This window comes from Tachysurus vachellii, chromosome 20 (genome assembly GCF_030014155.1).
Source record: "Tachysurus vachellii isolate PV-2020 chromosome 20, HZAU_Pvac_v1, whole genome shotgun sequence".
Taxonomy (NCBI): Eukaryota; Metazoa; Chordata; class Actinopteri; order Siluriformes; family Bagridae; genus Tachysurus; species Tachysurus vachellii.
In genome coordinates, this window is record NC_083479.1 from 21,798,478 (window position 1) to 21,810,977 (window position 12,500).

At 42.8% G+C, this 12,500-nt stretch overlaps 1 protein-coding gene across 1 annotated transcript in view; it reads left to right on the plus strand.

The window, feature by feature from the left end:
* adamts6 (ADAM metallopeptidase with thrombospondin type 1 motif, 6) overlaps nt 1-12,500 on the plus strand; it is a 75,123-nt gene that overhangs the window by 37,997 nt on the left and 24,626 nt on the right. Inside the window, exons 12-16 of the mRNA XM_060896084.1 lie at nt 753-860; nt 3,338-3,483; nt 5,284-5,347; nt 10,921-11,023; nt 11,766-11,899. Of these exons, the coding sequence (XP_060752067.1) occupies nt 753-860; nt 3,338-3,483; nt 5,284-5,347; nt 10,921-11,023; nt 11,766-11,899 (555 nt within the window). The remainder of the gene's footprint in view (nt 1-752; nt 861-3,337; nt 3,484-5,283; nt 5,348-10,920; nt 11,024-11,765; nt 11,900-12,500) is intronic.

Sequence of the window (12,500 nt, forward strand, 5' to 3'; positions counted from 1 at the left end):
TGTTTGTGACTCACTGACTCAGAGGGGTCAGAGCTTGAACTCTGTACCGTAAGTCTTTTTCACGAGGGCTGCTCCTTCCTCATACATGCTTGTCCTGTAAACCCTTTGAAGTCCAAGCTTTAAACAGGTCTGAGTGCTCGTTAAAGGGGAAATCCTACACAAGGTTGAGTGAAGCGAGGCCGTGTAACGTGTCAACACGTTTCCTCTTTATCTGTGCCAGGAGCCGGTGCTGGATTCAGCAGATCCTGAAGTCAAATGTTCAGACTCGTGTGTTTGTAACGGCCGAGATCGAGACCCTGTTCACACACAGATTTTACAAATGTTCTTTTATGTTTGAAATATTTAAAAAAAAAAAAATCCAGTCCCACTAAACTGCAGAAGTTCTGAAAACACTCTGCAGATCACATCAGCAGCAGGACAGAGAGGTAAACACACTGTGAAAATTGTCACATCAGGACAAAAGCACCAATGAGACCTAAATACGTCCGAGGGTTTGTACGTGATGATGTGGAACTGTTCGGTGATCTTCTGGGTCTGATCAGTGCAGGAGAAAAACATCTACAGGATCATCAGGACACATTGGGAAGATGGGGAGGTGAATAGGGTTTTGTTATGTCTGTCGTCTCCTGGATGTGTGTAGTGCTTTTTTTTGTGTGTGTCACGTCTGGAACTCTCGCTGGAGCTGAACATCACTCTGTCTTTCTCTCAGAGTTTATGTATTCTGACCAACTTGCCTTTGCCTTATTTCCTAGGAAGTGTGTAGAGAGCTCTGGTGCCTTAGCAAAAGTAACCGCTGTGTCACTAACAGTATTCCAGCCACAGAGGGAACGCTGTGTCAAACCGGCAGCATTGAGAAAGGGGTAAGTGTGAGATCTACACCACAGCCTCACTTCACTCCTGAACATACTAACAGATGGTGACTTTAACATCATCAAGACGGAGCTCACAATACGCTCGGTTTCTCAGTAACACGACAAGCTGTGATGTGTTTTTTCTCTCATTTATGTGGAGAGAGAATAATGAGTGTTTGTAGCTGCTAGAATGTAAGAAACAACAGGAAGTAACACACTTTAACATTATACGTAACTCCAAATAGAAAAAAACAATGAAGTTCTTTAATAAATAAAAATTGTAATAGATGGTAAGTTACTGTAAGTTGGAATTAAATAAAGGTATAAAACACTTGTTCAGTTAGAGGAAAAGAATCTCCAGGGGAATAAACGTAACACTGCTTCATCACACCGTCACTGAAGGGTTGTTGTTCAGACGCTGTCGTTTTGACCGAATCTGGACCCGCCCCTTCTGCAGTTCCTTCCAAGCCACACCCCTAAATGTGAAACCAAGCTTAAGAGTCAGAGCTTCGGTGAACTGACTGTTTGAGACTGGATGCTGATTGGTTCTCGAGTCTCTAATGTGAGGAACACAAGCAGTTGTAAGGTGCCAATACTTTTGTTTGGACCTCGTAATCTAAATGATATGGTGTTTAAGGCTATGATCCTGTTGTTTTCTCTTCAGAGTAAAGAACTGGTCCATTAAATGAGACTTCAGGATTAAGGTCTGCTCACTGAGGAGGAATCTGTTCTTGTTGATATTCCCTGATGTTGTGATGTTAGTGTCAGGTAGTGAAAACACACTCAGGTTAGAGAGACAGTTTTAATAAAGATTACAGCTCACATTGTCTCTGACTGAAAAGGAAGAACGAGAGAGAGCCATGAGCTGTCGTCCTTCGTTATCGTTATCTGGCTGAAGCTATTCAGCAGCTATTCAGCAGCTATTCAGCAGCTATTCAGCAGCGTGTCCTAGACGAGCGGAGCGGCTCGAGCCGCTGTTATTTTCCCAGAGAGTGTATGTACTTATGTCTGGCTCTGGACACACTGGCATCAAAGGAATATGAAGATCAGCCATTTCTGCCTGAGTGAGTAATGTGATGGAGGGGCGTGGCCTGGGACGAACTGTGGTGGGGGAGGGGTGGGGAGGGGTGGAGAGGGTGGGGTCAGAGGAAGCTGTATCACAGGGTTTCCTGTTAAATACACTTTATTTAAAGCTGCAAAACAGATCGTACCGATACACACTCACATACACACACTCACATACACACACTCACATACACACACACACTCACATACACACACTCACATACACACACTCACATACACACTCACATACACACACTCACATACACACACTCACATACACACTCACATACACACACTCACATACACACACACACTCACATACACACTCACATACACACACTCACATACACACTCACATACACACACTCACATACACACACTCACATACACACACTCACATACACACACTCACATACACACTCACATACACACACTCACATACACACTCACATACACACACTCACATACACACACTCACATACACACACTCACATACACACTCACATACACACACTCACATACACACACTCACATACACACTCACATACACACTCACATACACACTCACATACACACACTCACATACACACTCACATACACACACTCACATACACACACTCACATACACACATTCACATACACACACTCACATACACACACTCACATACACACACTCCCATACACACACTCCCATACACACACTCACATACACACACTCACATATACACACTCACATACACACACACATGTACACACTCTCACATATGCACACACACTCACATACACACACTCACATACGTACACACACTCACATACACACACTCACATACGTACACACACTCACATACACACACTCGCATATGTACACACACTCACATACACACACTCACATACGTACACACACTCACATACACACACTCACATACACACTTACATACACACACTCACATACACACACTCACGTACACACACTCACACACTCACATACACACTCACATACGTACACACACTCACATACACACTCACATACACACTCACATACACACACTCACATACGTACACACACTCACATACACACACTCACATACACACACACTCTCTCTCTCTCTCTCTCTCTCTCTCTCTCTCTCTCTCTCCTTAGTGCTAATCCTCTTTAGTTTATTTGAGATGCCAGTTGCTAAAGATACATCTTCAAGTTTCTTCTGATGAACAGAGAGAGAAAAAGAGAGACAGAATTGTATTTCTTTAGAAAAAAGTTAAGATATAGCAAAAATAAAGAGGTAATGTGCAAAAATTAACTATTGTTAATTTAATGTGCAGAAATTGCAGACTGAGTGCAAAGATGTAGCTTTGTGTGTGTGTGTGTGTGTGTGTGTGTGTGTGTGTGTGTGTGTGTGTGTGTGTGTGTGTGTGTGTGTCAGTGGTGTTATCAGGGCGAGTGTGTGGCGTTTGGTACGTGGCCACTCAGTGTGGATGGAGGCTGGGGGCCATGGACACAGTGGGGCGAATGCAGCCGGACATGCGGTGGTGGAGTTTCTTCGTCCATGCGTCACTGTGACAGTCCAGCGTAAGTAGGCAAAGTAAGAGTCGGGGGAGGAGATCATCATCATCATCATCACCATCACTGCATCACTACACACAGCTCACCATCACTAACATCAGTCTGACTGGTCAGTAGATCTGACAGCCGCAGGTTTATATCACCAATCGTTTCCATAGTAACAGTTTATTCACAGAGATGTAAATTAGCAGGTGATGATAAATAAAAAAACGTCGTCACCTTCAAGCTGATCAGCTTCTGAGGAAACCCAAATGTGAGCAGAATGGACAGATCTGGAGAAGAAAAAAGGAGTGTTTTTGATCTGAGTTTGGTCCAATCACTGCAGGTCAAACTGTCCGAGTTTGGAGGAGAACACACTGCCCCAGCGGTCACAACAACCCAAAACACACACTACAGTGTCCAGGGCATCTCCTGAAGATTTATTTCTGTGTAAAACTGGAGCTGAACACAAAGATCAGATAAGATCAGATGCTTCTACTTAATTGTTAGTTAGGATTTGTTCTTGTTTCCACTGGAGATATTTATTTATTTATTTATTTATAATAAACCTGCTTAGACGATGAGTTTCAACAAAATTCTCTGAAATCACTTGAGCTTGTTGTGGAGTCAGTCTGGAGAACTGAACCCGTGGCTCATCAGCAGGTTTTCACTGGAGGTTTTTACAGCAAGAAGGTGAGAAATATTTCAGTCTGTTGTTGTGTACAGTTATTCTCTGATGGTGATCGACTTGTGAGAGTTCAGTGTTCTTAAATCACCTCCTTCTGCCCAACACCAGGTCGAGTCTCATTACGCTCTGGCACTGAAGCCTTTGTACATGGCTCTGTTTCTCAGACCTTCAGCTCTGTCAGCGACATCCTCGAGTGGCATCTGATGCTCCGTCTCAAATCATCGACAAACAGAAGCTTTTACATACAAACACACACAGTTCTTGTTCTGACTAACAGAGCTGTCAGAACCCAAAAACCTTTTATCACTGTACAAAAAAACTCTTTATGGTTTGTACTGAGATCCAGTCTTCTGGAAGGGTCTCCACTAGATGTTGGATTATGGGGATTAGTGATGATTCAGCTACAAGAGCATTAGTGAGATCAGACTCTGATGTTGGTGATGAGGTCTGGGGTTCAGTCGGTGTTCAGTGGTGTTGAGTCAGAGTCAGGGCTCAGTGCAGGACACTCGAGTTTTTCACTCCAACCTTCACCTCCACCTGTCGTCATAGAGCTGCTTTGTACACAGGGACATTGTCCTGATGGAGCAGAGTTTGGACTTTCAGTTCCACTGAAGATAAACTGTAAAGTTTCACACAGAGACGTTCAGTACATCTGTGTGACGTTCAGCGTCTCCTCTACAGCCCATTTTATTACACTTTAGCACTCAGTAGATGTTGTTGATGTTGTGTGAAAAAGCAGCATTACCCCACAGATAACAGCTGGCTGGAGTGGTGAGGTCTGTAGAACCATTTCATCCTGAGCACTCGAGTTCCTCCCCCTGAAGACCTGCTGCATGAGGAAGGCTTTTATTTTGTGCCTGAAGCAGCATTCTGACGGTGATCCAGCTCCAGCTCCAGTGAGACGTTTTTTTTTTCATTTCAGCTGGAAGGTCTGGTCAAGAAGTTTAATGGGTTTTCTAAGAGAACTGTGTATCATCCTGTGTTTATCTAATGTGTCCTCAGTGCAGATGTTTCCAGGTTTTGTGAGGAAGGTCTCTTTGTTCTATGCTTCATATCCTTCAGTTCTGTAATAAGGGTTCTCTGATTTTCTCTTGGTTCTTCATCAGTCTGTTTTTATTCTATTTTATTCTTTTTTGCAGGCCGTCTGGAGGAGGGAAGTATTGTCTTGGGGAGAGGAAGCGCTACAGATCCTGCAGCACCGATGTAAGTTTCCGTTTCTGTTCTGCTGCTTAGGATTAGGGATCATGGACTGGCAGATCTTCTGTAGACCATTAATCCTCTACAGCGAGGGTTTTATGAACCCTTAAACTGAGGGTTCTTTACTGTTTTTTTAAAGTAAAGAAAAATTAAAGGAGAAAAATATAATTTTTAAAAAATTGTCCATTTTACAGTTTTAAGTCTTTGATTTTTTTTTTTTTTTTTTTTTTTATAAATTTTTTTTTAAAAAGTTAATTTCATAATCTAGTCATTTAGATTACTTAGTTGTAGTCTAGTCAACTTTAGTTGACTAAAGATCAAGAGATTTTAGTCGACCTTTTTATTATTTTTAAATGTAAAGTGTGAAACATTTTTGTAAAGTTTCCCCTAAACTTCTGGACGTCACCGAGCTGAAATGAGACGTCTATGAACCTGCTCTGAAATGAGCTTTTAAAGTTCAATACACAGTTTTATAGAATTACAGAATACAGAATTCTTTATTTATCCGGCCTGGATTTATCACAATCGATCTCAATAACAATAATAATGACCAGCAGACCTGCTGCTCTCCCTGAAGAAGCTCATAACAAACTGTGTGACCTTCTTAATAAAACCGAGTACTGAAAGAACCTCAGTGTCTTTAGCGCAAAAAAGAAATCATCAATAATTTTGTGTTGATCTTTAAATATTTTAAGGGCTGAAATTGTGAAATCAGTCCTGAGCTCTGTGAACGATGTGTTATTAATGCTGCTGTTCCTTTAGCAGAAACACACCTTCACATGGATTTGTCTCTTCATGACTTGCTGCACGTCACTTCATGTTTCTGTTGTTTTTGTCAGTTCTTGTTCACATGGTCTGCGCTTCTCTTTGTTCCAGCACGGACGCTTTGTTGTGTAGAAACAGTGTATCAGGGCGAGACGTGTTGATGTAGATCAAATGTGTGACTAAACTCCGCCCTGCAGAAAGAGATGATATGTGATTGGATAGGATCCTAACTTGCCCCGCCTTCTCCTAACTTTTCATAACTAAATTAGTTTTGATTGGATCTTGTCTCGTCCTTTTTATTTGTTGACGACAAGTTTGGCGTAGTTTCCGTCCTTGTGCATTAGTTTTTCTTTAGTTATCGTCTTGTGATAATGATAACGTAATATGATAATAAACTTTTACGAAAACTATTCATCAGCAGAATGATCATCACTTTGTTCTGTGGTGATTTGCAATGAGGTTTTCAGCTGTTCTGGTTCTGTGGATCTGCGATCGGGTTCTGTGTTGATCTATAAGGAGGTCCTGCTGTAGACGTGTGTATAAGACAGAGAACCCAGTAGTTTTTGAAATGTTCTGGTTATTCCAGCTGTTGTCATGACTGCAGTTTCTCTGAAGACTTTGTGGATCTGAGTACAGATTGTGCATGTATGAGCTGATGAACAGCACATGGCTGCTCTCGCTATCTGTGGCCTAATTCCTCCTCAGTTATTAAAGATGTTCACTGCCAGATGAACACAGGTTCTTCACCTGGGAGGGTAGAGAACATGACTCAGAAAATCCTACAGTACTCAGCATTCACTCGGAGAGTTTTTACAGCATAAAAAATTAATCAGAACTAATATTTTATAAAGATGGAAATTGAGAACTTCACTTTGCTGCCTATTTCTGAGGTTTTTATGAAGGTGAAAATTGAGCCAGTTAGGGGGCTTTGAGGCTATTCTACCACAAATCTTAAAAGTAACAGCTCAGAGCAAGCAGCGAGTGTTTACATTGGAAAACAAACAGCACGCTTCAAACCACATCTACATCCCCTGAAACCTGCTGCGTCCAAAACAAATGGATCTCCGGTATGCAGACGACATCGAATCAGGAGCTGCAGAACTTCAGGGTTGAAGACCTCACTCTCTACCAGGCCTCGGGGTGATCATTTACATTTACATTTACATCATGTGACACTCTCTTATCCAGAGCGACGTACATAAGTGCTTAAATCTCTAACATTAGATACATTAATGCTGGTTCACTCGGTTACATACTTAAGATACCATGAGATTAAAACATTTGTTCAAAGTTACAATGAAAAAGTGTCAAAGTTTATTTCTTTATAAATGCAGAAGATAAAGAAAGAAGTTCTAGTTGAAGTGTTTCCTGAATAAGTAGGTCTTCAACCGCTGTATGAAAATATCCAGTGACTCAGCTGTCCGGACCTCTAGGGGAAGTTCATTCCACCACCTTGGTGTCAGAACAGAGAAGAGTCTTGTAGTAAACTTACCTCTTACCCTGAGAGATGGTGGGACCAGTGGAGCAGTGCTGTAGATCTGAGGGTGTGAGGTGCAGTGTGAGGAGTGATGAGGGCTTTGAGGTAAGAGGGAGATGGTCCATTTTTGGCTTTGTAGGCCAGCATCAGTGTTTTGAATCTGATGTGTTCAGCTACCAGAAGCCAGTGGAGGGATCGCAGCAGTGTGGTGGTGTGGAGAACTTTGGCAGGTTGAACACAAGCCGGGCAGCTGCATTTTGGATCATTTGCAGAGGACGGATTGCGTTCATATGTAGACCTGCCAGTAGTGTGTTACAGTAATCCAGTCTAGAAATGACAAGAGACTGAACAAGTACCTGAGCAGCCTGTGTGGACAAAAATGGCCGAATCCTTCTATTGTTGTAGAGAAGAAACCGACATGAGCGAGTCACATTAGCAACATGAGAGGAAAAGGACAGAGTGTCCATGGTTACCCCAAGGTTGTGAGCTGTGGCTGAAGGGGAGATCAGATGTATGTAGGGATATAACAAGATCATGACCTGGGGATGAATCACCTGATGATCAGTAGTTCAGTTTTGTTAGGATTGAGCTTTAACTGATGAGCAGTCATCCATGATGATATTTCTGCCAGACATGCTGAGATCCGATCAGAAGCTCTGGTATCTGAGGGTGGGAAAGAGAAGATAAGTTGTGTATCATCAGCAAAGCAGTGGTAAGAGAACCCATGTGAGGAAATAACTTCACTAAGAGAGTGAGTATACAGGGAGAAAAGAAGAGGACCAAGTACTGAGCCCTGTGGGACACCAGTGGAGAGTCTGCGTGGAGCAGATGTCACTCCACCTCCATGTTACCTGATATGAGCGTCCTTCCAGGTAGGAAGTGAACCATTCCCAAGCTGATCCACAAATCCCAAGACTCCTGAGGGTGGCTAAGAGAGTCTTATGGTTGACCGTATCAAACACTGCTGAAAGGTCAAGGAGGATAAGGACGGATGACAGTTTGGCTGATGTAGCAGCATGTAGTTTCTCAGAGACATCAAAAAGGGCTGTCTCTGTGGAATGAGCTGCTTTAAAGCCAGACTGTTGGGATCTTGGAGGTTGTTCTGTGAGAGATAGACAGACAGTTGATTACAGACAATGTGTTCAAGAATATTTGAAAGAAAAGAGAGAAGTGACACCGGTCTGTAGTTACTGATGTCTGATGGATCCAGAGCAGGTTTCTTTAGGATGGGAATAACCCTTGCTCTCTTGAAAGTAGTTGCTACCTGACCAGATGCTATGGATCTATTGATGATAGTGGTAATGAAGGGCAGAAGGTCTTGTGAGATGGTCTGGAGCATAGTGGAAGGGAGTGGATCCAATGGGCAGGTGGTAGGATTGCAGGACTGGATGAGTTGTAAAATCTATTCTGCTGCTACAGTTGAGAAATGTGACAACGATGGAGTGGGGAATCCATACTGGGAGATGTAAGTGCAGTCGGGGATGAAGTGAAGGTCCTGCAGATTTCCTCAATCTTCTCCTGGTAGAAAGAAGCAAAGTCGTCTGCAGTCAGGGAGGATGAAGAAGGCTGGAGCCAGGGGTTGAGTAGAGAAGAGATGATGTGGAGCTTCTGATGGTCTTGTGCCGAAGCTTCAAGCTTTTCCTTGTAGAAGGAAGTCTTGGCAGAAGTCACATCTGAGGAGAACTTGGCCAGGAGTGTTCGGTAAGAGTCAAGATCTGCATCAAGTTGTGATTTCTTCCACTTTTTAGTGGACAGAGGACAGATTAAGTCCATAGTTGAGGAAAGAGAGGAGAGGAAAGTATCTGTGGAGGAGTCCAAGGGTAGTGAGGAAAAAGACTCAGGATCAGGAAGAGAAGAAAGAGTGACAGAAGCTACAGAAGAAGGGGAGACAGAATGAAGGTTGCAGCGGGTAAGAGCAAGGGGGTGAGAGGTAGTTTTAGATAGGGTAGGTAGAGTGATGGTGAAGGATACCAGGTGATGATCAGAGATGTGTAGTGGGGTAACACTCAGGGCGAATGAGTCGAGAAGAGACAGGAGGGAAGAAGATTGATGTTTGTCAGATTGGAGGTTGAAGTCACCAAGCAGCGTCAGAGGGGAGCTATCGGAAGGGAAAGCACTGAGCAGTGTGTCCATTTCTTCCAGGAAGTCACCTAGGGGACCAGGAGGGCGGTAAACAACAATGATAACAAGGTTTATTGGAGAGGTAACTGAAATGGCATGGAATTCAAAAGAGGAGATGGTTAAATGTGACAAGAGGAGAGGTGTAAAGTACCATTTCTTTGACAACAATAAACCTGTACCATAAAGCAGCTGGTGTAGCAGTGTTCTGTGGGAATATCCAGGTTTCTGTTAGCGCAAGAAAATCAAGGGAGTAATGGGAAGTTAAAGCAGAGATAAAATCGGGCACATATCTGAGATTTAAGGTATGGTAGAATATATCACACAGTACTAGACACTCATGTGACAATGTGTTCGAGAGATACTTACAAACCGCTACAGACACTAGCAGAGAACCTTCAGTTTAAATGAGTAAAACCTGCCCATAAATCACACCTTAAGGGAGATTAATCCTGATTAATCAGCTGAGAGAACAACAAAGACCAACACTATAAGATCAACAATGGTATAGAATAGAACACAATTCAAATCACACAACTCTAGAACAAAGTGAGTTAAACAGATAGTATACAAAAGTCAGGAACCTACTTTACCAGAAGACAATATAATCAGATGAAGAGTTAAAGCACACTCCGATGATCACTCCGATGGCATGCTGTGATGCTGAGATCTGATGAGGAGTGAAGGACGCTGCGCTCCTCACCCTGCTGGACTTACTGTACATGTCTAGTCCAGTGTTTATGATGAATAAAGTCATGGAGGACGCGGCCCCCTGGAGTCGGGCTCCAAACGTCAGCTTCTGACAACAATGAGCTAAACTCATTACTCCCTTATACTCTCTCTCTCTTTCTCACTTTCTATCTTCATGACATCATGTTAAAGATCAGTCCAGAACCTGTTCTTTCTTAATGAAGAATTCTGGGTTTGTTTCACTTACATTTAGCAGACAGCCTTATATTTTATTTCAATTTATACAACTGAACAATTGCTGGTTAAGGGCCTTGCTCAGGGACCTAGCAGTGTAAAGGTGGTGGACCTGGGATTTGAACTCATGCCCTTCTGATTAGTAGTCCAACACCTTAACCACTGAGCTACACAACCCTCTCAGTGATAAAGTATGAGTTTTAGTTGCTTTTGCTCCTAATGAAGTTAAAAGATGCCACAGCTAAAGCTTCTGACTTTCCTTCTGTGAATGAAGTTGGTGCTTTGTGTCTCGTAGCCTTGTCCAGTCGGGTCACAGGACTTCAGGGAGAAGCAGTGTTCTGACTTCGACAGCATGCCGTTCCGAGGGAAATATTACACCTGGAAGCCGTACACAGGAGGTACGTCCTGTCTCTCATACGGGCACACACACACACACACACACATACATACATACACACACACACACACACATACAGATAAACACACACATATACAGATATATACAAACATACAGACACTCATGTCGGCACATATACACATACACACACACGCACACACACATATACAGACACATATAAACATACAGACACTCATACAGGCACATATACACAAACACACACATATTCAGACACTCATAAGGGCACACACACACACACACACACACACACAGAGCTTTGTGTGCTTTCTATGTTCCAGAGACCATGTGAATGCCTCTTTGTTGGTGTGCAAATTCCAAAGATTCCATACCTCCATATTGTTAGTGTGAATGTTTGTGAGTGTGTGTGTGTGTGTGTGTGTATGTATGTGTCTGTATGTGTGTGTAGAGCAGTATTAGATGTGGTGTAGTGTGTGTGTGTGTGTCTGTATTTGAGTATGTCTATGTATGTGTGTGTATGTAGAGCAGTATTAGCTGTGATGTAGTGTGTGTGTGTGTGTATGCGTGTGTGTAGAGCAGTATTAACTGTGATTTAGTGTGTGTGTGTGTGTGTGTGTCTGTATTTGAGTATGTCTATGTATGTGTGTGTGTGTAGAGCAGTATTAGCTGTGATGTTGTGTGTGTGTGTAGAACAGTATTAAATGTGATTTAGTGTGTGTGTATGTGTGTGTGTGTGTGTGTGTGTGTGTGTGTGTGTTGTGCAGGTGGTGTGAAACCCTGTGCACTCAACTGCCTGGCTGAGGGCTATAACTTCTACACAGAACGTTCTCCTGCAGTCATTGATGGAACTCGCTGCCACGCCGATTCTCTGGACATTTGCATCAACGGAGAGTGTAAGGTGAGACGCTGCTGCAGCTCAGTGACGATGCACTCTGTAGTCTCACAGTTAAACACACTAGTTATTTATTTATTTACTTATTTACTTTGTGTGAGCAGTTTGTGCTTCTGCTGCCTGATGAAGCGTGTACCATGAACCTTGTCCTGGTCTCCAGGACTCTGTGTTGTGAAGGTGGAGAAACACTCTGAAGGAGGCAGAGAGGTTCTTCTCTAACTGGACGCTTCTGGTTCTGATTGTATTGTTGGATGATTTGTTAGCCAGACATGCCAAATTTAACAGGATACACAAATCACTTACAATATTATTTGTTTAATAAAATGAACTGGCAGAAGTCTGGAGGGGTTTTTGTGCATATTAGGAAATTGTTAAGAATGAGCTGACGAGAAGAACAGAATCCGGTGTCGGTGCGAGTTTGTGGTGGCTTCACATACACATATTTGGAAAAGTGATGCGCACACGCACACGGTGTCATTTAATACGGAGGATGGAAGCAAGCTGTGCTTCGTGAAACATCAGTCTGGAGAAGAGACACATTCAAGTGTATAAGAAAGCCAGCAAAAATTACAGCAGGAGGATTTAAAGCAGCCGGAGCATCCAGAGA